The sequence below is a fragment of the Leptosomus discolor genome, chromosome 6 (assembly GCF_034619465.1).
Source record: "Leptosomus discolor isolate bLepDis1 chromosome 6, bLepDis1.hap2, whole genome shotgun sequence".
Classification (NCBI taxonomy): domain Eukaryota; kingdom Metazoa; phylum Chordata; class Aves; order Leptosomiformes; family Leptosomidae; genus Leptosomus; species Leptosomus discolor.
In genome coordinates this window covers 5,410,816-5,438,119 of record NC_141396.1, presented here as the reverse complement: position 1 = coordinate 5,438,119, position 27,304 = coordinate 5,410,816, and the positions used below count along the sequence as shown (strand labels likewise).

Sequence of the window (27,304 nt, the reverse complement as noted above, 5' to 3'; positions counted from 1 at the left end):
TAGCACTGTGTGTTCGACCCGTGTCTCCTCCCTCCCTGGCCCCCCACCCTCCAGGGAGGGAAGGCAGAATCAAATGAAGTTCTATGTATTCTGTTAACAGGTTTGATGCCTTCGGCTTTTCTCTCTTAAGAGCTCATAATCTTTTTATAATACTTGATTCCAAAAGAGGAGTTATTACGCTGTTCTGTGCTGCAGATTCGGCTGCAGAGAATAACTAAGTGTGGCTGTAATAAGAGCTGTAAAATGCACACAGGCTTGCAGATTTTTGATCACCTGGAATAATAATTTAATGTAAAATAAATCGTATCTAAGACAGGATCTGTATTCTGAAGACACTGTTAAGTTGAAGTTCTAGTGAATTGTTAGGCTGGTGGTCTTCCAGCCAGCTTTCCTACACTGAGGAATTAATGTTGGAGTTCTGCAATTTTTTAATGAATCTTTAGCAGTAATGTGGTAATTTCATCACTGTTGCTTTTTTTCGTCTGTCTGGAGTTGCCAGGAAGGGTGTTGTGGTGGTGGTTTTGTCATGTGTGTTCAATTGCTGTAGTAACTGGAAGAAAGGCACAAATTGATTTATTTTTTTTTAATGTGCACTACAAATTGTGGTTCATTAATGAACGCTGAATAGAATTGGTATTAATTTACAGTGGAATCTTGCCAAGGCATAATATGGTGGAAGCAGACTTTTAAAACTGGAAAACAATTGCATGATTTTGTTAGATTCCAGTTTTATAATAAAGTTAGAGGGGTATTTTTAATCTCCTTCTTTTAGAGTGTCGGTCTGGTAGATGTCAGTAATCTTGTAAGGAACTTTGAACTAATCTGAAGAAAACAGCAGTTATACAACTTAAGTGTTTTAATTCATGAGAGTTTATCCTGGTTTTTTGTTAGAGGACGATTGAACTGCAAATAGTATCACTTTGTAGGCTAGGAATTAGCTAGTAGTAGTTAGAAAATCTGTATGAATTCAGGATGTTTTTTCTGTGAAAACTGGCTTACTGACAAATAAGAGAAAGCTGCTGAATTTTGTCTTTTGCCCTGGGGAAAAAAAAAAGAAGTATTGGAGTAGTTCAACTTTAGCTAATTGTATGCTCATAATGGAGCATTATGAGTATCCTCCTTTCATTTTTCTTAAAAGGCTTTTTGAAACATAGATTCTCCTATAGGCGAAAAGCGCTTTGAAAGTTCAGTTGGTTTTATTCATGGATTCTTAATCAATTTGTGTCTTGTTTCAAAAACAAGTTTTCCTTGTTTCGTTTTCTTCACATCTGCAGCGAACACAGCTTAAGCCTGCTCAAACAGGAAACCAGCCGCCAATATTTGCCTTTTTTTAGGCACAAGGCTTTTCTGGGCTTCATAAACTGTTGGTATTAAGCCGAAATGGTGTCCTGGAAGTGCTGTGTGTTTTGTTGAGGGACCACCTGGCACACCTTAGGACAATACTGGTAAATGACAACTTTTATATTCACTTAAATGAAAGCAATGTGTGATGCCAAGTTCTGCCAGCTTAGAGGTATAATTTAGAGACCAGCTACCCTGAAGCTTGCCCCTAGCTACAGATGTGTTTATAGGGAGATGTTGTTTCAGTGTAAAGTGCTCCCAAGAGCCAGCGTGTGAGTTACTGATGTGTGTTCATTACGATTATGACATTGTCTTCAGAGTGCTCAAGTGTTTTTGCTGTTCCTTATGACTACAACTTGGTTACAGAACTTGGCTTAGATATGTGATATTTAAATTATGAGGAATTGAGAGAAATTTAATTACCGTAGTAAATTTTGTGACTTTATTGAAGAACAGACGTATGCATTTGAAGACTTAAACTGTTGTGGCAGACCTTAAATATGGAGGCTCTTTTACCTTTTGGAGGTAGGAAGAGAAGCAAAAAAGTGTAGTGCTTAATGGAAGGCTTATACGCATTTGATGGCGTTGTAGCTATAGGGAAAATGTCTTGAATCTCAAACAAAAGTGCATTAACTTTGTTGTACACAAATACAGTAAACATTAGAATTTAATAGCTTATATCAAAAAACCCAAATCACTACGGTTTTTGATAGTCTGCCATCACTATGCTCTTGCAATCCCTTCAACTTTTTGCAAGTACTGCTGGATTGAGATTGTTAGACCTGATCCCTGATGCCAAACTTAAATGCATCAGACTTTGAGTTCACACCAGAGGATTAGTTTGCTGTTGAGGACAAAAAAGGTTCTTTTACAGACTGAGTTAAATGACTTAATACTGTTTACTAGAAATTCTTCTAGTATGGTATTGGAATCATGACAATAGTATTTTTTTTTTTAAATTTTCTCAAAGTGGTTGAAGAAAAAGTTGTCTGGTATTCTAATTAGTCATATAAAGTGACAGCTGTAAATACAAGCATATATCTACATGTTGTATATCTGATCCCCTCAAATAAATGTGTGCTTATCTGTATATCTGATTCCTCAAAGTACACTTTAGAATGTGCTTACTGGTGTATCATGTTTTGCTGTGGTGTATCAATAGCTAGATATAGATCCTTACCAGGTGTCTGCCTCATTGTAGGTGTTCATAACTATATTTAAATCAAATAGCTTTAAGTAAGGAAATAGTAAAGCTAAACAGTTACAATAAATATTAAAAAGAAATTTCTATATTATACAGCGAAAGCTGGAAGATGTTATGAAAAGTGTGAAGTGCTTAAACCTTCTATGTCTCACGTTAATATTTTTAGATATGTACTATTTCTGAGTTTTGTAACAAAGACAGCATTGTTTCTTTCCTGCTCTGGGAAAGATTGGCATTGACCTGATTTTTATCATATTTAAGTGTTAGTTTATTGCCATTTTTAGATGAGTATGCAAATTCATCTTTGGTCTTACAAGGCTCGCTCGTAAGGTGAAATGCCTGTCCTGTCAAATAAAAGGAAGCCAAAAAAAATGATGCAATAGGCTGCAGTAAGACAGAGCCATAAAAGGTGAAGCAGGCAAAATGGCAATAGGTGGTCAGCAGTACAGATTGTTATTTTTTTAAATTTTTTTAAGCGAAACAAAAAAAGGCACACAGACACCCCCACCCCAAAATAAATAAAAAAAAAGCCTACCACCTTCAAACTTAGCACCATGTGGATATTGAGGATTTCAGGTTTGGACTAGCAAGTGCGTTCACATCTCTGTGGCTGCACACACAACTTCATTTTGGCTATTTGATGTATAAGGGTGAGAAGATGTCTGTTCTTGGACACTGTTAGACATTAAATTATTTTTGTAGGAGGAAAGAAAAATGTGCACCATGTTTCTAAAAGCCTTTTTGCTGAATTTGCCCAAGGAAAATATGAAAAATAACGTTGAACAGTAGGGCTGCTGACAAAGATCGTTTCTTGACCATGAAAGGCAATGTCAAAGAAGGAAGTGTAAACCTAGCGTTATCTCAACTTTGTACAAGTTGTGAAAGAGAATCTTTGATTATTCTTCAGTGATTTTGTATAAACTAGTCTTGATGCTCATCTTCTCTTTACCACTCGTATCTTTGCACTTAGGGTATTGGACATCTGAAGTGTACCCTATGTGTACGCTCCAAAGAAGAAAGAAAGACCTATCTAAAAGTTCAGCCGTGGTAGTGGGGGGAAGCAGCTACGCTTCACTTAGTCTTCTGTAGAAACTTCTTTAAGCCACTAGTTGAAATGGCTCAAAATGTCATGGGTAGACACAGACACAGTCTTAAAATTAGTAAAGAGGAACTTTGCTTACCTTCTATGCTTTCTGTTCTGCAGTGTGATGTTCAGAGTCAGAAATGCCTTATGTGGATCGTCAGAATCGCATTTGTGGCTTCCTAGATATTGAAGAAAATGAGAATAGTGGAAAATTTCTGCGGCGGTACTTCATTCTGGACACACGAGAAGATAGTCTGGTGTGGTACATGGATAACCCACAGGTGAGATGTTCCTGGCAATAGTTATCTGGCTTCTATCAATTTAAATGTTTTCAAATCTTTAACAAATTTACTTAAGAAAAATGAGGTTTGATATTAGTTTATGGACCTGGAAGCTGGCGGGGGAGGGGGGGAGTTACGCATGTGAGATCACTGTGAATCAGTGTCTCTTCTTTGCTAATACGTGCGATATTTTAAAGAAAAAATAGAATTGATATTTCTACTTAAAACATTATGAATTGCAGCTAGTAGTAAACCATTAAAAATAACTCAAACGTCAGTGAATTACCGATATATGGAATCTAAGTATTGGCAGACTTGAGGATGAGACAGGAATCTGAATTTGATACCACATGTAAATCAGTTCTTCGTTCTGAATCATGGTGTGCTCTATTTATTGTTTCCTGTCAAGTGTCTTGAACGTGCGTTGCAGGTTCTGGCAGGCACCAGGTAGTGCTCTATAATATAACCAGATGAGCCGAATCACGTACTGGTTTCATTGTTTCAGGTCTTTTAATTCACCTTTAACCCCGTGTGGAAGTACGTGGTTTTCCTTGCATTGCATGGGTCAGTTAGCTGTTTCGTATTGCTGTGCTTCTCAATGACTGATTCTGTCGAGGTAATTTGTAACGATGCTGGCAATTCCAGTACAGCATGAATGGGATAGGAATGAGGAAAGCTTGTATCCGTCATGGAGAGCATCTTTTCTATAAAAGCTGCTTTTACAACGTACACGCATCAGTGTGTTCTCTAGCATAGGAGAGAACAGATCATTGCTCAGGATTTGGGTACAGAGACAGTGAAAGCGTAGGATCTAGGTCAGCTGACAACTGCTTGCCAGAAGAATCTTCATGTACCGTTCTGCCAGGAAGACTGGAGTTAAAATGCAGTAGAAAATCTACTGTTCAGAGGAACCGACGGAAGAAAATAACATTAAACAATGTGCAGCTCGATGCATGTGACCTGGGACTGAAGCATTTAGCAGTTCTTCCTGAGGAGAGAAAAGAAATTTCTGGAAATAAGAGAGACTCCAAATGTTTGATCTCAATGACTGATACAAAGCAATTCTTTTTCTCAGTTTCTCCATGATATAACCAGGGCACGTGGGCAAAACCATGAAATGCTGTACAAATTGCAATTCTTCGGAAGTTTTGAGACTAATGATGTTTGCAATGCACACCTCCTAGGGTTTTTAGTTTAAGCTTTCCTTGTTTGGGGTTTTTTTTAGTGTTAGCATTTGTGTACAAATGAAAAGGTGCCTTGCAAGAGGCAAGCTGAAGCTTCTTGATTTACTTCCACTGCTTTAGTTTGAAGAACAACAGAGATTTTACAGAGCCACTATGTGGTGACCATTCTTAATCCTTGAAGTGGTGAAACTCTTCATACAGGATGAGTCTATGGTGTGTGCAGAACTTCACTGGGCCCTTTTTTGCTGATTGAAGTGCTCTAGCTGTATCTGTGAAAATCAGTTCATCTGTTCAAAGAAACGATGTTTTTACATCCACCATTAATCACACATTATTGTCCTAATATAAAGATTATGGAACTGGTGTATGCTGGGATCAAAACCATTCTGATAAAGTAAAACTTAAATTTATTTGGGCGGAATGGGAAGACTTTTTTTAAATTTCACTATAGGCTGGGAACACTGAACTTAACCTACTTCTTACCTTTGACATAGGAATGGAGTATAAACAAATTATTTGTCTGTCTGCCTGACTCTGGGGGTAGCATTAGGCTCCTCTTTGTGACGCAGAAGTTCATGGGGCACCACAGAGCAATGAAGAGCACTTCAGCTGGGGAAAGGATCATCGAGCAGATGCAGTACCATTCTTGTGGTTTCCAGGGAGGCCTGTAGTGGGAAGAGTGATGCTGTAACATAAAGGGCATAAACATAAAACATAGTTTTAAAGTAAAAATTGTAATGGAGAAGAGTGTATGGAAAACGATGCTCTATTTGGAGGAATAAAATTAGAAAGACTTTCGTCAGAAACAGTTAATAAGTTAACCATGTTTTGTGATGCTCAGATCTTTAAGTGCTGTTATTTCTAGGCTACTAGCTGGTTGTGAGTAGCAATGTGAGCGTTAAGACCAGCATGTTAAGCAAGGATGCAAAAACCACAGGCAGCTCCTTTTCGGATTGCAAATATACGTAGGCTTAACTGCAAGATTAGGAAGTATCATGGTCTTTCCCTGCAATAACTTTAACATTAAATGATAAGACTATGATTTTTCAGTCTGTTTTGGAACGTATGTTAGATGGCCTTTGAAGTATCTGACATAATAAATGCATGTCACTTCTTGTCCCTTCCGCCTGCCCTGCTCGAAATACATAAGACGCCAACATCTGTTAAGGAAAAAGTATTCTTTCCGGATTTCCTGGATGCAGACCCACAAGAATCCTTTTTCCTCTAGTAAAATGTGTACGCCTCTGAAACAATTACTATTTGTATTGTTACTAGGAGTCTTTCTGGTTTTAGTTGATTAGCAGATGTGTGTATAATAAACAAGTAGTTTAGGTCCTGTTTCGAGCGTACATTGTGTATTGTCTATAAAAACAGGTAGGATTTTCTGTTTGTTTATGGAATTGCTTTCTATGTGTGAACACTGACTGTGTTAGGGGAATAAACTATTTTCACTTTGTAACGTGATTTGTTTCAGAATCTTCCCTCTGGATCTCCACCCGTTGGAGTCATTAAACTTACCTATATTTCAAAGGTAAGATCATGTTTAAGACATTGCTAAGTTTTTGGTGATAACTACCAAGAGCCTCTTCTGAAGGCCTCAACTTTAGACAGTTTTAAATGCCTCTTAGGTAGCACAGGGGAAGCTTGTTGCTTGTGTGCTACTCCTGAGTTTTGGAGAAGTGTTACAAACACTTCAATAGTGTCAAGTTGAAATAAGAACAGATTAATTACTGTGTTGTTTAGATTTGTTTTGTGATTTCAAATGGCAGGTCTTTGTGCTGCATAGAATTAATATTTTTGAACTGTATGTTTCAGTTCTTTAGGAGTATTTGAATTCCAATTAGTCTTGGAGAAAAGACAGGCCACTTACCTAGTGGAAGATAAGTCTTTGGGTGTGATAGTTTGCAAGTAATAATGATCTTTAGCAGCTAGAACAGAAAAATTTCTAGAAAATACGTAGGCCATTACACTTTGTATACGCTCACTTCCAAATATGTCTGAAAGAAAACTGTGAACCAAGAAACTCTGTGGTTAAATTTGTAGCAGATACTGCATTAACAAGTAAGTGGAGAAAAATAATTTACCTTCTCTTGTCTTTCTGCTCGTTTCTCATCCTTCCTTTGCTTTTCTTGTTGTCATACTGCATCTTCTCACCTTCCTTGGTTTTGTGCTCTTTATTCTTGTAAAAGATACGGTTATATCACGAGTACAGAAATGTCTGCAGACCTGCTCATGTCCTTCTTGGTTTCCTCCTCCTGTGCTTACTTTGTCCCAAACCTGACAGCTGTCATCTTGAGAAATCTGAAATCTTGTGTCTCACTTTTAGTGGAAGCAGGGGTGGTCACCTGTGCCTTTGCACCTGTGTGTGTGTTCCTTTGAAGGCAGCTCAAGTGTGCCTCCTGTGCGGATGCTCTCTCTAACTTGCCGTAGTTCTTCTAGTTGCATAGGATGTGTGGCCAAAAAAAAAGGTGTTGATGTGGGAGACTGCTTTGCTTTCTCCCCCACCCGTGATGGAAGTGCTCTGTAATGTAAAAATGTCAACGCCTCTCAAAACAGGGCACCCGCTTCTTTCCTTCCCCAGCCCTGCGATGTTGTAGACTCCTGAAGAAAAGTGGCTATTATTCTTTTTGTTAACGAACCAAAATACAACTGATGCCCTTGACGGGATGAAATGTCCTTGAATTTTTAGTTCAGTTGAGTCATAGAACTTCAAAATGCAAGTAGAAGTGTTATGTCTTCAGGTTTCGACATTTATCTGGTAATGAATACTTAAACTTAAGGAATAGGAACATATGGTTTAATCTGTCCTAATTATAGGTTGCACATCTTGAACTGAATTTTGTATAGTATTTTTTGTTGCATCTGTATATCTTTATTCCTAACAAGCTTGCTGCTGGTCTTCAAATTTAGCCACTTGAAAGAGGAAAAAAAAAAAATGGTGGTATCTGATGTATATTTTGTGTGCACAGTGATATTTATAATCTTAATTTCCTTACTAGGTTAGCGATGCAACTAAGCTAAGGCCAAAGGCAGAATTCTGTTTTGGTAAGTTCTTGTATGTGGCATGTGTGTCAAGTACATTCCTCAGAAATTTGGAACAAAGATAAGTGTTCTGCAATTGTGTTACTAGATACAGCTGGTAGGGTACTCTTTAAAAACAAATTATATTGAGTGTTTCTTCTTTATTGTGAAGGAAATGTTGGCTTCTTTATAAGGTGTTTTTGTGGCTTTTCATATTGCAGCTTAATGAGGAGTAGGTGAGAGCTGTTTTTCAGATGTTTGAAATTTTTGAGGCATTAATAAAAAATGATGGGTGTTTTCAGAAACATGGCATGCCTGTCAGCTATGAAGACAAGTAATTTAACTATTTTAATCCATATTACCGATCTAAAAATATGGTGAGTCAATGCTTTTAGGTTAAGTTTCGGCCTCTATTGTTGCACTGAAGAAAAAGAATTTGCTTGGGGTACCTTCTAGGTTTATTGGTACTTAAACTTGTTTAAAGTTAAGAAAAGCTTTAGATAATCATAAAAGCCCCTCGTGGTCTTTTTTAGATTTTTGTTATAAGTAATTTGTCCAGAATTTACCATAATTCCAGATATTTTTGACAAGTAATTGGCATTCACAAAAGTATGTGTAGAGACTGGAATTGGCCTCTGTTCTGTTTATGGATAACCGTTCTTTATGGCTGCGTTCCTGTAAGAGTGTTGGCTCAGCTGAAGGGACCGAAAATGCCTGAAGGTTTTGTGACAGTTAAGGTGTCCTCTGCCACGTGCAACTCCACCGGAATTGTGCAGTCTCTGTGTTGGAGCTCATGAGCCACTTGGTAGATCACGCCTGTGTGCAGGGCTTCAGGGACTCTAGACGAGTGCCTAGTGTGTCAGTTCAGTGCCATCTACAGATTCCTCTGCACATGCATCTGTAGAGGTGTTTGTCTTCACCGGTTGTGAAGTTGCACTTGTCAGTAGGTCAGCTCCAAAAAGCCTTAGTGATCCAAGATGCTGGCTGAAAGTCTTTAATATTTCTGATTTACTAAAGCATTTTTGGTACTTTTTAGAGGAAAAATTTACATTTATTGTCGTCTTTTTAAATACCAGTTGTTTTAGTCAACTCATTGTACAGTTCTATATTTTGAATTTATATTTGCATCTCATAATGTTTGCATTAAACCATCCGCTTTGGGGAGAAAGATGATAGAAGAGTAAAGAGTAGTTGTTTCTGGCGTGTGTTTGTTGCTAGCGATGACCTGAAGTGCTGTTATGTTGTGGGTAGAGCAGTGAAATCTGTTCGGACTTTAGCTTCAATGCTTCGAAGTTCTCGGAAGGTTTTAGCCACTGTTCAGCTTAAAACTAATTTCAAGATAATTCTGATTTCGTAAAATTTGTAGAAAACCAGCTGTGATTTTTTTTTTTTTACTGTTACACAGAAATAGGTTTGTCCTTTTTGGATAAAGGTACGCTGGGTGTTGCCAGGTAGATATCTAAACTTACTAAAAATAAGCTTTCTCTGCCAAGTCACTGAAGTAAAACAACGTTTTATGTTCTGGCTATTTTAAAGTTCTTTGGTTCTGAGCATGATATACTTAATAATCAAAATCGATTTTTTTTCCACAAATTGGAAAAATAAAATAAAATCAGTGATCATAGTCACATTAACGAGTGTGTTGCAAAGGATGACAGATACTGGTCAGATGATTAAAACAAGAAATTGTAGAAGTCCCCAAGTATAAAACTTGGTTGCTTCGGGAAATTGAGAAAAGGGAAATGGAGCTGTAGAAATTTCTGATAAAATTCAAGGCTTTTTTCTAGGTAATAAAAACAATTTAACAAATTCTATATGATGCTGTTTAAGTGGAGAGCTTAAAAAGAAAAAAAGGGGGTTTTAGAATAAAGCAAGCCTGTCAAATGGATGTATGTATCGTGAGAGCTTAAATAATTCAGCTGGATTTTCCATCTGAAATCAAATCTTTTTATGATGGTGTTAAGTTTGCTCTTTAATTTCAGTGTTGTTAACTTTTCATAATGGTTTTTAACAGTTATGAATGCAGGGATGAGAAAATACTTTCTACAAGCCAATGATCAGCAGGACCTAGTTGAATGGGTAAATGTTCTGAACAAAGCTACCAAAATCACAGTAAGTGGCTGCGTTGATATTTAGCAATGCTTTCAAATGGTGACTGTCTCAAGGTGCTTAAATGTAACCTTTGCCTCCCGTTTTTATGCTATATTAGTCGTCTTATCTCTACAAACAACTCTTGGCTTGGCTTTCCAAGACATGGAGAAACTGCACAGAACTCCCCCTAAACTTGAGTACATTTGACTCTTTGCTTTGGAAATTGGACAAAAATATGATTATCTTTTTCATTAAGGCATGTGGTCATTTCTAATAATTTAAAATTAGCCATACACATTTAAAATTGAACTATCCAGAAGACACTTGCAAGCAGTGAAAAGCTACACGTACATTTGCCTGGTGTCAAAAGTCTGTATTTCTTAAAGTATCACTAAACTAATGAGCAAACACGTGCCATGTTCCAAAGGCTCCCTCCTGATTTCAAGTAACATCCATTCAAAGAAACATTAGTGCGTTCTCCTGGTAAGTGTTAAGTTACTTTTCTGATTTGTACTAGGACAGCTTGTTATTGCATGATAGAAAAACCCTGTATTACCTCAGTCTTTTCAGGCAGCAGAAGTTATGGTTTTGTTTTCCCTCCAGATTCAGGGAACTGATGACACGAACTGAGCATACCCATACACAGAAGGGGTTCTGAGCATAGATGTGCATATTTGTGTTGTCAGTAACATTGTCATTTTTAGGTTATCTAGGAATGTTTCTGTGAGCTGTGTGCATTGTTTGGATGTGTCCCTTCCTTTGGAGTTATAAAAATGTTACTACGAATAATAAATAAAAAAATAGAAAAATGAAGCCTTCTCACTTGGGTTTTTCATAAGGAGGACACACCACAACCAGGCTTGAATTGTTTCCATTTCAAGAAAGAGTGAATAAAGAATTAATTGCACCAAATCAGAATTCAGTCTGAAAGCTGTTTGTCATATCTTTAATTCCGGTATCTAAATGGCTGGTGAAATCATTATATTTTTGTCTTTGAAGGAACAAGCCTTTGAACTGTTAATCTGTTCAGAGGGTATTTAGTATGGCCAATTACTTAATAAAATAATTAAGATCATTCAATTATTAATTTTCATATGAGCATTACTTGCTGTGGATGGTACTCTTCCAATTTCATTGCGTTTTTTAGTACTCTGAGTGCTAATAATGTCAAAATGACTATGAGCCTTTGCAGTCTAGCACATTGTGTACCTGTTTGAGTACTGATTGAAAACGCATTCGTATGAGAAAGCGGTGGTGGGTTTGGTCTGTAACGTTTTTCAGTAGGAGTTTGTGGCGGCCGAAGCACTTACCCATAAAGCTGTAGCTACAAGCCCCTTCTCTGGCAAGGCTGAGGCCTGTGATCCGTGTGCCCTGGAGAGCGCCTTATCCTTCAGCGCCAGACGCGGCTGTGAACGGAATCGCCCTGTGCCTGTGCGAAGCTGGGCGTTGTGCGAGGCTGAGGGGACGGTGGAAGTGAGAGGACGAGCCGGACGCCACAGCTGAGCGAGCTGCTGAGTGCCACTGTCACCTGGCCGGGAGGAAGCTGTCCTGGGCTGACACTTGTGCTCTCGGCACTGTTTGTACTTCTTTGCAGGCTGGGTTTTTTTTGTAGAACAAGTAGTCTTGGGCATAGGAACTAGAATCGCAGCAGGCTATAAAGTAGCTTTGTTTCTGTCTGGATCAGTTCAGTTTCAAGTTCTGCTTGTGCCAGTCTTGCGTGGTAATGCACTGTGTAAAGAGAATTTGTGACCCTTCTTTCTGAAGGAATTTGGATGTCCTGTGTCAGTATCCAGTAGGTTGATGGTGTGAGACTCTTGATCTCTTCTTGTGGAAGTCTCTTCAAATTTACTATATTAATATTAGGGGTGAAAGGAGATTTTATAGTGTCTTAGGTAGCCAGTTAGTGCACTTCTTAGGTTACAAATGTTTATTTCTTGCACAAACTCAGAAATTTGAGTAAACAGTTCAAAACACTTACTGGGGAAGTTCAATTTCTGGGGTGTTTTGATTGGTTTAGATAGTTCTCTCAAATGTGGAACTAACAGTTAATGATAGTTAGAAATAGGTGGTTAGGGTCATTTTGGACAGAATTTAGCCATAGATATAGGGTTAATGGAGGCAGTACGCACAGTCTTTGTGCCAGGTATTGGAATGTGAGTGCAAATGTCATATGGTCAGGCGTCCTGTTTGATAGTTTATGGCCTTACTGCACAAGCTCTGCAGGCACTGGGGCGTCTCCAGTCTAAAGCACTTATTGCTAGAAGTGAAAGCAAGTGAAAAATAAAGAACCAGTTCTACAAATTAGGAGTTCTTCTTGAAGGTCAAGTGTAGCACTTAGGGCAAAGCTGGGAATTGATTTTTAGAATTCAAGAAACCTGGTGAAATGTCTTTATTGGCACCAATTCTTCTGAGGCCTAAAGCATAGCCATTGCAACAAACTTTCATGTAAGCCATTTCTAGCCTTTTACAACATTTGTTAAATCCTGCTGAAGACAAAAATTATTGAGTAATGATTAGGGCTTTTTTTTGGTCTTCAGAAAACTTGGGTTAATTACCATATTCTTCTTCCAGGTACCAAAGCAGTCTGATCCTCTGTGTCACGTGGATAATGCAAATCGTCAAGCTGAAAGCCCAGGTGGAAAGAAGCAAGTCTCTTACAGGACAGAAATTGTTGGCGGTGTTCCTATCATTACACCTACCCAGGTAATACCCTGAAAACCAGAGTGGTGGTATTTGATAATAATAAGGAAGCTTTGTTGTTTGACAGGTGAGAATAGGTCGTGTATCACAGCGCAGCTGTCGGCTTCTCACCTTGCTCAGAGGACTCCTACTTTGATCCACACCTTTTATTGATACTGACTGGGTTTATACAACATTATAGAGAATTGTACAAGGCTAAGGAATTGAGTATTGATTTTTTTTTTTTTTTGCCCACAGATATCAGTTAATATGCTGAAAACGCCTTTTTGTGGGTGTCTGAAATGAATCGTTGGTGTTAATGCCACAAGTCTGTCTTTAACTGCCAGGAAAAGTGGGCAAAAAAGGAAGTGATTAAGTCATCTGATTATATATACACTGTGTTATTCGAGGTAGTAAGGATGGTGGCAGATTAAACTGTTGCAGAAGGGCCTTATGAAATGGCATGTGTGGACAAAGAAGACAGCGAGTGAAAATAAACATGATGTACGGGGTTCTGAGAAAAACAATCCTGTTTTTTATAGAAAGTACTAGATTGTGAAATAATCGTTTCCACTTGAGTGAGAAGTAAGAGTTACTGTCACACTATGGAAATATCATGTTCGTGTTCAGTAACAGTGGAGGAAAAACCCCATGATTATTAGGAGTTACCAGAAAAAAAAAAAGGCAAAACAGAAAATGTCTTTGTTGCTGTATACATCCTGTCTCTGACCAGACCTTGATTACTGTGTCCAGTTTTGTTCTCATCTTAAAAACTAGAACTGGAAAGGTTCAGAGAAAGATTTCAAGGGTGGTTGGTTCATGTGGAATGATCTCCATATGAGGAACAATCGAGTAGTGCAAAAGAAATAACTGAAGGAGGACGTAAGAGCTCTACAAAATCAGGACTGGCGGGAGCGGATGGTGTAAACTGTCTTTTCCTGTGTGAGAGCTATGGGCTTTTAAACAAAGCTACTGGTGTAACCAGGTGAAACAAAGGGAAGGAGTTCTTCCAGTGAGTAATAAAAAATAAGGTACTCCTTGTCAAAAGATGGCATGGATGCAAGAAACTTTCCTGAGTTTGAGAGATTGGACAAGCTCATGGGAGAAGAATCTATGCAGTGTTAAAGATACAGATGTGTATCTGTTTCTGGAAGTTCCCTGAGCTGAAAATAGTTACAGATTGGATTAATATAATGTAAATGACATGTATACACCTGAACTACATTGAAAAAGCTGGTGAATTCTGATGTGTCTTCATGGTTCTAGAAACAGCTGTTTCTTTGCTGTAGCCACCTCTAGTGTTTTGCCCTTAAAGACATGTTACTTGTTCACACTAAATACATGCACATATCTTGGGTTTAGGTCTGTAACATCCTTCACTGAGTATCTGTCAATATTGTGTGAGAACACTCAGCGCTTTCTTAGTTTAGTTTCTAACTGGAGCTTGCAAGTGCTGAACCAGAGCCCTTGGAAGAGTCCCATTACTTGTCTCTAGAAATCAGTTGAAGTATTTTATCCTTTCAAGCAAATTGGAAATGGGATTTGTGAGCGTGGGACGATACAATTATTCCTACTATAACTAGTGTAGTTATTCTTTGACCTTTAGAAAAAATGAGACTATTCTGAACTTTCCTGCGTCTTTCTAGAAAGAAGAAATCAGTGAGTGCGGTGAAGGGGTTGACAGGAATTACTTGAAACGGTCACAAAGTCACCTTCCTTATTTTACTGCTAAGCATACCCCAGATAATGCTATTATCAAAGCTGGCTACTGTGTAAAACAAGGAGCAGTGGTAAGTGTTTGAGATCAGTGTGTTTCATTATTCAAGAGCAAAGGTCCTAAGGTGGGAACAAGTAGGTGGTTTAAAGACATAATTACCAGTAACTTTAGCACTGCTGACAACATTGGGGCGTCTAAAGATAAAACTTGTCCTCCAGTAGCATGTAATTTATGTCTGTATTACGTCTTTTCATTGCTTTCTTCAGTGTTATGATGTTGGAGATGTTTTTGGAGAGGAAAAGTTGTGTGCAGAGAGACCTTGACGTCACGGTTAGCGCATGCAACTAGGAATTCTCCTGTTCTACCGTTATGTGGAGATCCTTATTTTGCTTATTAGAAGCATTTAAGTTAAGGCCGAAGTTCAATGTCTGCATGCTTTTTAAATCACTGAAATCTTTAGAAAAAGCTAGTTTTTCAGTTTGGAGGAGGAATTGTACAACTTGTTAACACAACTGGAGCTATTCACGTGGTGCCTTGCTAAAAGCAGGAACAGGTTGTTCAGATGAAGCAAGATGTGCGTGCTTCATGATCCTCAGGCTCATTTTTATCTTGGATTATGAAGTTTCTTTTTGTAACATTCCCTTTTTTTCAGTTAAAAATAAACTAGAAATCTTTAGTGTATTGTCTTTTAGCATTTCTTGCAGGGTGTTTGTGCTACTGAGTTGCTACAGTTTCAGGGGAGATTGTTGTTGAAACACTCTTATAGAAAACAGTAGCTACCAGAACTTTTAGTATTTGCAGTTGGGAGTGGCGGGAGAAATTAATTGGGCAGATCCTTGCAGAATTTCTCTGGGAGCACTACATACATATATGTATATAACATGCACTGTGTATAAAAAAAAAGGCACACAACACAATTTTTACAATGACATGTATTTATTTATAAAGGTTATAGATTATTACTTATAAATAAATGAGAATCACATAATATCTATTGTAAATATAAACTAGAATTATAGCTATATTTAAATAGATAAATATATGAAAAATACATAACATGTAAATTTATTTGTATTTTTATTTATAAAATATTTATATATTTCTTTTCCTTTAACAGATGAAGAACTGGAAGAGAAGATACTTCCAGTTAGATGAAAACACAATAGGATATTTCAAGTCTGAACTGGTAAGTTTCTAAATGTGTGTTATTTTCCAGTGATAGTTCCAAGAAAATCTAAAGAAACACGCTTGTATTTGAAAAATGTGCTATGTTTCTCCTGCAGCTCTTAGCTCTGTACTGTAATAACTTTTCATGATTGGAAAGAACAAAAAATTAATGGGGTGGCTGTTAACTCTGATTTCAGTCTTCCGTTTGGGAACCTGTCTGGAGGGCACTGAAGAACAGTAATAGGGTATATTCTACGATCACCACGATTTTTGTATTAGTCTCTTATGTCACTGTATAATTAATTGTGTTCTTGAAACAGCTGATCACTGTGTGGAGAGGCAAAACTGCAATCTTGCCATTCTTAATTTAAAGTTAGGATTATGGGGTGTTTATCCCACAAGTGATGGGATCTTTTCCCACACACTTCTTTGACCAGGGCAGCCCAGATGCAATGCTCACAGAGTTTGTTTTGGTTTCATGATCTTTCTTCCCCACTCATGGCTCTTGAACCTTTTGACCAGTTCTGACCAAATGTTAAGTGCCTTCAGGCTTCATTTAAACATGAAGTAGCTGGTACTGGAGACAGTCTGTTTTCCCCAGAAAGGAATCTCACACTTACTAAACACTAGAAAAATCTGTTCCTAAGGAATGAAGTCTGAGTTGTAGAGTATTATAAATCAAGGAAAATTGAGCTTACAGGCCAACTGTAAGATGTAAAACGCTAAGAACCCAAATTTCAGGCTGTTTCTGAAGAGAACTTTTGCTTTACTTTTAATGAGGGAGTATACAACAGTAGGAGTTTGATCTTGCATCGTTGTCTTTGTTAAGCTGTCAGCATAACACAATTCTGACTCATTGCCTATAAACCCCACTATTTTTATTAAAAAAAGTATCTGAGTGCAGATTACTCACAAGCAACTTCTAACTCAATGAAGAATTGTAGTGTGAGTATACTAGAAGGCTGGTAGAAATGCTTACGGTTTCAGTGTTTCATCATACTCCTTTCCAGTTTAACTGTTTTGGACAATATAAAATCTTGTAGTGTCCTCTGTTCTTCAGACTAATATCTCCTTGCTGCAGTTTGGGGAAGGTACTGCACTGACCAGCTGTCAGACAACAGGGCAGATCCTGCTTCACAATTTTTACTGAAATTAGGGGGGTTTCCATTTTTAGAGAGTCATCCCTCTTCTTTTCAGAGAAATACATCCTGAATAGATAGAGAACATAATTTCCTTTTATTGGACTATAGTGGTTAATCAAAGAATTCCATTATTAGGAAACCTAAATCATGTTCCATATAGTTTTTTAGCAATTAGGATCTGCCTTGTCTGAAACATACATGTTGGAGAGACAGTTAATCAGTACTGGAAACAGCAAAACTTTCCAGGGCACAGCCAAGAAGAAACCTGCAACAACGTAACCATACGTCCATGAGACTTTTATTTACCCTTTTTTGTGTTTGTAGGAGATAAAGTGCCCTGTTCTGAAGATTTCAAGTGGTGAATGGCTTCTTTCAGTGATGTATGGCGTCTGTTTCCCTAATAATCTCCTGTTCCTAAGGAGAGCGATACAAAGATAGGAAAAAAAGTTCAATAGTGATTGTTTGTCATCCTGTTGTGGTTAAGAAGGTTACGGCATGGAGGTTGTATTCAGCTAGCGTAGCATCAGACTTCTAGTTCTGGAAAACTTCTTTCTATTAGACTTCAATTCCCAATAGCTGCAGTCTTCAGTCAAGTATGGCTCTTTCCTGACAGCCAGCCTCTCACCAGTACTTCAGATTACTCTTGCTGGATATCTTGAGGTGCTGTTGTTTTGCATTTGTGGAAATACGAGTTCTCTGCTCTCAAAAATGTCAAAAATGTTGTGTGGGGGGGTTTTTTAAATTGAAAAATGTATAGATTCTGGGGAATTTTTTGTTGTGGTCGTTTGGTGTCTTTCCCTTCCCTGCTTAATGATTGACTCTTTCAGTTTGAGGAAGAGCCTGTGTCAGTCTTCAGGTGGAATACAGGCAATATCAGACTCGGAAAATTATAACTTCTGAGCTGAGGTCTTCCTCACAATGGGTGTCTGTGTTCCAGGCATGATCTTGCAGTTCACACTTGATGTATTACTTTGAAAACTTTGTTGGAGTGGATGAGTGTACCTAGGAAGAGTAGGGAAGGGTAAAGAGGTGCAAAATAATTGAAAATGTTGAGTTTAAACTCTCTACATTTGATCTGCTTCAGGGACAAGTGATCTAATGAAAACTGACATTTGAGGATGGTTATATTTGGGTGAGGTTGGCTGTTTGCTGTAAGAACATAAATCTCTTAAGTGTATGTAATAGACATTGTAGAGAAACTAGTCATTCCAGAGCTGACAGCTTTTGGGTTGTCTGTAAGCTGAAGCCAGCTGAAGTGTCCATTGCTTAAAGAAAACACATTAAGAGGTAAAATAAGTTGTTGGTTGGTTGTTTTACTGCAACAACCGTGGGAAAATAATAGTATGTATGACATGATGTTGTCATGGCAAAAGTGAAAGTATTTCTGTTTGAGTATTCTCACTTTTTTCCTGTTGTGTGAGACTTTGACAGAATTGTCACATGGTAACAGAATTTTCATATGCTTTAAGAATACTTGCTGTCTTACAGGTTTTGGGACAAATCACTTGTTTGTGTTATTTTTAATTGTATTGAGTATAGGAGACGGTTAGTCTTATTTAAAGCCATGTCACGCAGTACAATTAACAAAGCATCTCGTATTGTAGCATTTCATAGCAAATTAATATAATCACAGTTTTATTGAAATAAGCTGCTTGAGGCCAGATTGGATTTTCTGATCTAGTGTAGGGGAAGGGGACAGGGTGGTTGTCTCCGTTATGGTAAGGGGAATGAATGTTTTGGGGGGTTTTTAATACTTCTTGATTTCACCTCCTCTTCATTGCAAGTGCCATGGTTGGTTTAATATTACAAAAGTAAATTAAATTTTGGTCGACGTGGCTTTTTGCATAAGTGCCTTGAAAGTGTCGTTTGCTGCTGTCAACTGTTCTGACCACCGCCTTTTTCACTGTGTTCCAGTTGTTAGATATACTCGACTGAAAGATTTTTGCCTTTTTCTTTTTTCCCTTTTTCAGGAAAAGGAACCTCTCAGGGTTATACCACTTAAGGAGGTCCATAAAGTTCAGGAATGCAAACAAAGGTGAGGAGAGAAGTGCTGATGTGGCTCCGTGCGATGTAGCGCGCTGCTTTGTCATGGAGAGGCTGCTCGCTGGAAACAATGGAGAACTTTTCAATAACTTAGGTCGATGTACGCGTGTGTGACACTTTGCTTGCAGTACAGCAAGTAGTTTTGTGCATAACACTGGTTTTGAAGGTTCTTCGTTACTCTGTGTTTCAAACTTCTAACATTCAGTAGAGTACAAATGCATTGCGCAAGGGTGGAACAAAGGAGTATCATGCAGTCGTGAGTCAGAGATGCATGGGTGCTGACTTGAGGCAGCAATTTTGGGAGTCTCGATTCTGCTTATATAACCTCTAAGCCTTTAGAGGACACTACCTGATGTTAAATGTCTGAATTTAGATGAGAACACTCTTCCTCCTGCTGTTTCCCTCCCACCAAATGGCAATATAGTAAGGAATTAATTGCCTTTGTAGTAGGTTTGGGTTTTTTAGCAGGCTGATGCTTAGGATTAAACCTTTGCAAAGACATAACCATATAAATGTGAAATTTTACAGAAATTTGACTAGAACAATAAATATTTTTAACTCAACATGATATGGTTTAGAATGTTCCAATTAAATACATATAGTAGCACACACATGACACTGATAAACTAAGGAGTCTTAGGTCTAAAATGAGTAAGAGATACTGGTTTTCTTTTTCTACTTGATATTTACCAAAAAACCAACAGTAGAGTGATAAAGAAATGAAAGGGTCTCAAGATGACAAATGCTCTGGTTCTCTGCACATCCTGCAGTCTTTTTAAAATACAGTTGTACTTGCTATTGAGGTATTTTTTGTTTCATTTGCAGTGATATAATGATGAGAGACAATCTCTTTGAAATTGTAACAACTTCTCGAACCTTTTATGTACAGGTAATTTCTTTTTTAAACTTGGACAAAACAGGGAGACTGCCATAGTCAAAGCAAAGCACCACTGCTGTTTTGTTTTTTAAGTTGTGTTTAACTGTGCCATGAGTTTCAGAGGGAATGTGGTCTTCATCCTGTTTCAGCAAGATGCATGTAAGAAATATTCCACATAACAGCAACTGTTCTATTGGTAGTGTAGGAAAGCATTAACAATAAATCCTAATGTGATTTTGTTGGTATTTGGGTCTTCAAATTCTGTAGGATCAACTCAATATTTTAAATCTTTTATTTTGAAGTACTGGATTTTTATGTATAGTAATTGAGTACTTGGGTTCAAGTTAGTTGCCACCTTAAAATATCTACTAAAGCACAGCAGCATTTGCATTTCAGTATCGATGTGGTAATACGTATCCATATGCACTTTATTCCCTGCAGCCTTACCATGTCACCTTCTAAATGTCTGGATATGATACAAATCACAAATACTTGCTTTTCCTAGCTCTGTGGGCATGTGGTGCTTACAGTACTGGAAATAATTTCGAGTTTCTCTTGTAGGATCAGAAGGGCCCGTACAGTCTAACACAGGCAGTGGGGCCCAGGTGCTGAGCTATGAGCTGTCCTGTAGCTGACCATAATTGACATGTTGCAAATGTTCCTTGCTGGGTGGATGTGCTAGTTTAACGATGCTGCAACCTAATGAGGAGACAGCTTTAGCTTTTTATCTGTCTTTATCCGATATACACACCCTTGGTATTCACTGTTCATCCGTTTGTATCTTTGTTGGATTGTTGTTCTAAGGAAAGGTACAGCTGATTCCTGACTTGACTGTAACTCTTCAGGAAATACCTCATAGCAGTGAAGTGCAACAGTGACTGAAAAGTACAGAAGTTTTGTCACTGGCTGATGGCTGCTAAGAGGGGTCAGCAGATCTCCTGTGGGAATTTCTGCGGGTGCTTTGATTATTTTTTTTCTTTGCTGAATGTAAAAATTTGAGTCTAGAGTATGCAGATAGTATAAAAATACTTATTTCCTTCTTACTATTTTATATGACTATATACATATAATAGTAAATTCAGGGTAGGATTTAAAGAAACGTCTGGGTTAAGTAGGAGTCCGTCGGGCTTTAACAGGTTACTAAAGCAGGGTGAGGCTGTCACTTGAATGCAGATGCTCAGGACACTGGGGAAGTTGAGAGCTGATGGTGTTAAATACAATTGGTGTTGTTTCGTCCAGGCGGACAGCCCGGAAGACATGCACAGTTGGATAAAAGCGATTTCTGGGGCCATTGTAGCACAGCGGGGACCTGGAAGATCGGCTGCTTCCGTATGTTACTCTGACCTTCAGAGAAAATGTGATTAATTGATGTTTGCTTGTGCACGTGAAGTTCTAGTTGGTTTTCACTTTCGCCTGTCCTCTATCCTGTCCTGTAGCATCTTTGCATGAACCTTCATACAGACGGGCATAAAATATTTTGTATTTTCTGATTGAGCTCTTATCTTAGTCTTACATCTGTGTAACTTTGTGTGTTGTGTTTCCCTGAGCACATAGATAATGCAAGTGTTAACCTAGAAGAATTCAGAGTTCAGTGTGATCTTTGTTGCTACTGCTACTACTAGTTTGGAAGTAAAATTGAAACTTTCTGATTCCTGTGAGGTGTTTCTGCGAATTGCTCCATTTTGCAGTCAAATGACGATATCCTCATTTGGTTTTAACAGTTCTCACTACTAAATCGTCATTCTCTGTGGTTGACAGGTTATTGTATATGCAGATACAGATTCAAATTTAACCTAACTTCTCCAGGAGATCTCTGCTCGCATGAATTAGCTTTTGCTCTTGAAAACATAGCGTGAACACCATCTAGCATTACCGAACTGAGGCGCTGTGACAAATCTTAATGTTTGTGAAGCCTTGTGGTTGCCAACATTTCATACATGCTTGCGTTTAAACTGTGTAAGATGTTCAGTACGAAGAAAGATGAACAAAGTACATTAACTTGTGAAAAGTGAAGGTTACTGCAGTGTCACAGCGTCTCCAAGTATGTCCGGATTTAACAACTGGAATACCTTACAGTTCAGGTGTTGCAAGCTGTGGTTTTCACTTTCTGGCTACGGGATGTTTTGTAATAAGCTGAATATATCATTACCCCCATAATCTGGCATCTAATCATTTAAATTTGGCTGTTGTCTACACATTTGCATTGATACTGTGTTTCTGTTGATTCAGTCTGAGCTCTCAATTATTTTCTGGAGCTGGGAGCTGCTTCGTGCTTTTAAATAAAACTTCCTATCGTAAATTTTCTTTCTTTTTGGGGGAATGAAAATATGCAGATAACTTTTCTTTGTATATGCTCTTTATTTTTGTGGGGCTAACTGAGCAACCTAGCTATTACTGTCTGCATCACTTCTTTCTTTTTCCCTCTCTTCTCTTCTTTCCCCAAGTATAGGTTACTCTAATCTTAGCTTTGCACTGTGTTCCAGATGCGGCAGGCCAGAAGGCTGTCGAATCCTTGTATACAGAGGTATACATCAAGAACTGGTGAATGCAGCACGTATGTGGGCTCTCATGTAAACTTGCCTTCTTAACAGAGGGCTGGGACTAGAGACTAATTTGCACTATAAAAAAACTAAAAATAATGCTACCTGTTGTCATTACCATTACTGAAAACTAACGCATAAATTATATCATTCACTTACAGGTTTGCACTGTTTTTTCTTACTTTTAAAATAATTGGAAATTAAAAATGGCAAAAACATGTACTTATACTTCAAAGCACACTATGTATTTAAACATAAGTTATGTGATGTCAACTGTAATAGGAAAGTATTCAAACTAATTTGCATGAGAGTTCATATTTCCATTTTACTTTACATTTTTTTTGAAACTGCGCAAAAGGCAAAATTAAATTTCAGCTACCCACAAACTAATACAGATGCGTGCACACAGAAAATGCACGTCGTAACTCGAGATTGGAGGGATAACGTTGTAGCCTGATTTGCATGGCTTAAGTCTCTGCATGAAATTCTTAGTTCAACCGTAGAAGCGTTATAACGTGTCATCAGTGCGCTGCTCAAAGCGGTGCACCTCGGGAGTGATGCGGCAGCATAGCCTCTTAACTGTGAAATTAAAAGTCTGTGTGGGTAGTAAGATCTGAGTGTCCTTCAGTTCAATTTAGCAAAGAGTTTATTACAGAGAACTTATCCTAATACCCCTTACTTTTGTCCTATTTGTTGAACTAAAGTTGTTATTAAGAACAGCGTGTAAATCACTGAATCGTATGTTCTCCTAAAGCAAATGTTTTTCTTGAAGCGGAATATCAAGTCAGGTATGAAATAAGGCGATGTAAATAATGTGAAATACTTCACTGAAATTGAACACAACCGAAGTCCAAAAAAAGTTCCTCAGCTCCTTCACACAGTGATATTAGTTAATTTATAAAACCACACCATAGTACTTGGCAGGATCCATGATGATTAAATTTATGAATTCATGTCAGAGCATTCTAAAAGGAACTTGGAAAACTGCTATTAAAAAAAAAGTATTTCATTTGGGATGTCTATTTGCATCTTGGACACACATCTGTGGTGGGTTTTTTGGGCTAATAAAGGTGCTTGAGATGCGCTGTGATTTGTGGGTTCGCAGACTCCTTTAGTTCATGTACTAATACTGCTGAGGGCAGAAGTGGCAGCAGCTGAGCTCCTTCCTAGTGCATGCAGGGGGAAGTACTCATGTCATTTTGATCATACCATTTAACACTGGATCCAGTGCTGGTTTAGATATCCCGAGGCACTGGAGACGTCCTTACAGAACCCATAGGTAACGATGCAGAATCTGAGGAGTGGTTTGTTCTGCAGATGCAGCTGTAGGTCAGGCAGGATTTGCTAGGACGTCTAAAATGGCACTCTGTGCCTGTGCTTTAGACATCTAAATCATTCCTAGGTAGTCTGGGAAGTTGTGTCTATCAGTAAGTAAATGGTGGAAGATTATTTTCACAGTGTCAGTCTAATAGGGTTATGTAAAGGTCAACAGAATGGCAGTTGGTAATAAACACAAGAAAATAGCTTGACAATTAAAAAGGATAGCTTAAAGATCAGCTTCTTCTCTAGGTCCATTAACTTTAAAAATCATTACACAGTCTTGATAGCATAAAATAGTTACTATTTTTCGTTTGGTCCCTGGAACAAATTGGGGAGAGTGGTTCCCCGAGAAGAGGGAACAGTAACATGTGCATTACTTCAGGATTTAGGATATGAGTGCCTGATCTATATGAACGTTTGAATACATTTTTCTCTTGGAAAGGTGTCACTTTCAATGGCCTTTAAAGTGTGTCCCTTCAAAAGGTTCCTTAACATCTTAGTAAAATGAGAAGCCTCAATTTGCTGGGCTATATTATAAAGTCTAAAGAGCTGCTGAGCTTGATTTGAGACATTTAATTTCTTCAAATGAAGAAGCTGCTGTTGCTGTCACATACTGCTGTAAGCTCACATTTAATGATACGCTGCCGTGAGAAAGCACCTGCCTCCTGCTGCTGTGGCTGATGCTTCGCTTTGTGTGTTTTCTGTCTGGTTTTTTTTTTTTTTCCCCCGAGAGTGAAATCTGAAACTGTGTCTCTTTCCAATGTGACGTCGCTGACTTCATCTGACGCGTGCTCTTCTTTTCCAGGAGCATCCCGAGTCTTCTACCGAACCCAACCATGCTCTCCGTTCTGCCCTCCCAGCCCCAGCCACCTCACATTCCACAGCCGCTCACGGCAGCCCTCTGGTCCCAAACCCTCACGCCAAATACCCTGCCTTGGAGAAGCGAGGATTTCACGAATCTTTTACCAAGGCCAAGCCAGGGAGCTTCAAGATCCAGGTTGTCGCTCCAAGAGAATCAGCTTCCAAAGTGACTGAACGGGGCCTCTCGGAACCCCAAAGTAAAAATGGCACTCAGGAACAGGATCCTGGCCTCGTGGATCTGGATGATGCAAGCCTTCCAGTTAGTGATGTGTAGTGGTGGAAGTGTTTGGAGAATGATCCATTTGTTCGGTCCTCTAATTTCCTTGCTCGGACTTTTAACCAAAGAAAATTACAGGAAATGAGAACAAAAAACCGGAACACTGATTTTTATATGGATATATATGTACGTGTGTGTCGCTGTACACACGTGTGTATATATAATGTGTTTGTATATTGCCTTTCAGCTGAGGGTCAGAAATGGACCTTAGGCGTTTTCTCAAAGCCTGATAGTAAATCACTTACTAGGGAGGGGCCAAACTGCACAAATTAAAATGAAAAAAAAAAAAAACCAAAACAAAACCAAATAAGTAGTTCTGCAGGTAATCAAGGTACCAGCAACTTTTAATTCCTAATCTGGCAAACTTGGTAAACTTTCTAAATTCCTCCACAATATAGCAACTAGTGCTGTATTGTGGCGAACTTACTGCCAACAAACGTGATTATTTAATTTCATTTTGAACTACAGGAAGGTATTAGGCATAGTGAGAATTGTTTCTCTCTCTGACTTTCCGATACCAGGAAATGCACAAAATATTTCTTCTGTTCTTTAGGATCCACAGTGTCAACAGATTCGCTAACCAGAACAAGAATTCTGAACTCCCTTGGAATTCTAATTATGGTGCTGTAAAATTTCCACTAAAATAATATTTTGAATAGTCAGCCTATTTTTGATGCACTCCTGTAACTTTTTGCACATTTGGATTTTAATGGACTGCATGCAATGGTGTTTTGGAGGGGGGAGAAGAGAAATTTGGATTTTTGAATTTGGGCTTCAGATCTTTTGAACCAAGTAGGGTTGATACTGTGTTACATTAGGCTTTGCAGCAATTATTTTCCTTCAGTGTCTAAATGTATCGTTTGACTGTTTTGAGAATGGTTTTCTTATCAGTGCTTTGTGAACAGTTCTCGTGTCTAGATTTGATCCGTGGAAGATCTCCTCACCTAGTTTTGTCCTTATTGGTACTGAACTGTTCGTGGTCTTGCAATTGTGGCCTGTAACTCTTTGTGCACTAATAATCTGAAGTGCCTGTGTTCTTTCTCTCATTGTGGAAACACTTTTGGCTTAGGTATGTACACAAACCGTTCTTGATGGTTTTGAACGTTGGCTTAGAGTTGTCCTGAATGGCATAGTTGGAAACAGCTTTTTAAAATAGAAGACTTGTGCTGGGGATACCAGTGTTCTGGTATTGCACCTACTAGCTGTGCAATATGTGTTTTTAAAGAAGATGAATATTTGTGTACACTGTTATGGGGTGTCAGTGATGCGAATGAGAAGAACCTTTACATTTCAAGCATTGGATTAGATTGAGTGTGTACTTTTCATCGGTTTTGAAAAACGTTTGCTTTAATCAAAACCCCGCAAATATCTCATGCTGCTGCTTACTGTGATTCAGATTGTCCAGCTTCGTGATACTGGAACCTAAGATACATATCACCCGAGTCCATCTTCTCTCCAACTTCCAAACTGACTTCCTGCTTGAGAGATATGGATGGTTTTACCACAATAATTCGTTGATCCAAGGGTAGAATAATTTGTGTCCTATAAGAATGAAATATAATCTAATTTCAAAACCTTAAATTATATCAGCACCTTCTTTTTTTTTTATCCATAAGCTAACTAACCACTGTCTGAAGGCAGCGGTGTTTGTAAATTACTGGTTTTGTTTGACTCTTTAGGTATATGTGAAAACTACCACAGAATTGGAAGTTTCTGTAAATGTCTGTACTAGTATTGTAGGTTTAACTTCTATAAAGATAAAACAATAGCTCTTTAAAAGCTTATTTTTTCACAAGTACATTCTGTGTGGAAGACACTGCATTGAAATATTTTTACTGTAGTCTAACATCTGAAATCACTTGCTCTGGTACAGCTTTCACACTGCATGTTCATTTTATTATATTTTGGTATTGGCAATTTTACACATTGGGTGGAGGTAAAGCAGCTCCATTATGGGACTTACAAAAAGAGGAAGAAAAAGAAAAAAGAAAAAAAGAAAAGAACTACTGTTGTAGTTCGGTAGCATAGGGAAATATTTGTGGTTGGTAATTGTCAGGGTCTCCTATTTATCAGTACTTTTATAAATCTATGAAAATTGTTAAATTATTTTAGAGACAGTGCTGTAAATATGTCACATTTAAATTGTCAATAAATCAGTTTGGGTAACTTAAAATAACATCTGCCTGAGTTTCCTTGCACCATGTTAAATGTTTTATCAGAACAATATGTTCCTTTTTAGCATATAAGAGGTCAGATTATCTTTTATCCAGCTATAACGTCTTTTTAATTCTTCAAATCTAGCTGGGTTTTGTAGGCGGAGAAAGAAATTGAACAGAATGAGCTGTTTTTCTTTGACTGTTCTCGGTTCCTTCTGTGGAATTGTTACACCTTATGCAAGGGAAATCGATCAGGTTTCTTTTGCATCACTGGGAAGGAAGAGATGATGCATAGTCATGTCAAGTGAACCGTTTGGAG

The 27,304-nt window shown here is 38.1% G+C and overlaps 1 protein-coding gene across 4 annotated transcripts in view; it reads left to right on the top strand.

Annotated features, from left to right (window-relative positions):
• Positions 1–26,986, top strand: part of PLEKHA1 (pleckstrin homology domain containing A1) — a 38,804-nt gene extending 11,818 nt beyond the window's left edge. The window contains exons 2-13 of one of the 4 annotated variants that reach the window (XM_086466350.1): positions 3,750–3,910; positions 6,569–6,625; positions 8,094–8,139; positions 10,130–10,227; positions 12,778–12,909; positions 14,532–14,675; positions 15,720–15,788; positions 18,882–18,946; positions 19,780–19,843; positions 21,071–21,188; positions 22,315–22,355; positions 24,497–26,986. In XM_086466350.1, coding sequence (XP_086322476.1) covers positions 3,770–3,910; positions 6,569–6,625; positions 8,094–8,139; positions 10,130–10,227; positions 12,778–12,909; positions 14,532–14,675; positions 15,720–15,788; positions 18,882–18,946; positions 19,780–19,843; positions 21,071–21,188; positions 22,315–22,355; positions 24,497–24,826 — 1,305 coding nt within the window. In that variant the 5' untranslated portion in view covers positions 3,750–3,769 and the 3' untranslated portion in view covers positions 24,827–26,986. Of the gene's footprint in view, positions 1–3,749; positions 3,911–6,568; positions 6,626–8,093; positions 8,140–10,129; positions 10,228–12,777; positions 12,910–14,531; positions 14,676–15,719; positions 15,789–18,881; positions 18,947–19,779; positions 19,844–21,070; positions 21,189–22,314; positions 22,356–24,496 lie in introns of those variants that run through there. The other 3 variants (XM_086466352.1, XM_086466351.1, XM_086466353.1) reach the window with 3 other exon arrangements.
• Positions 26,987–27,304: the final 318 nt, after the last annotated feature.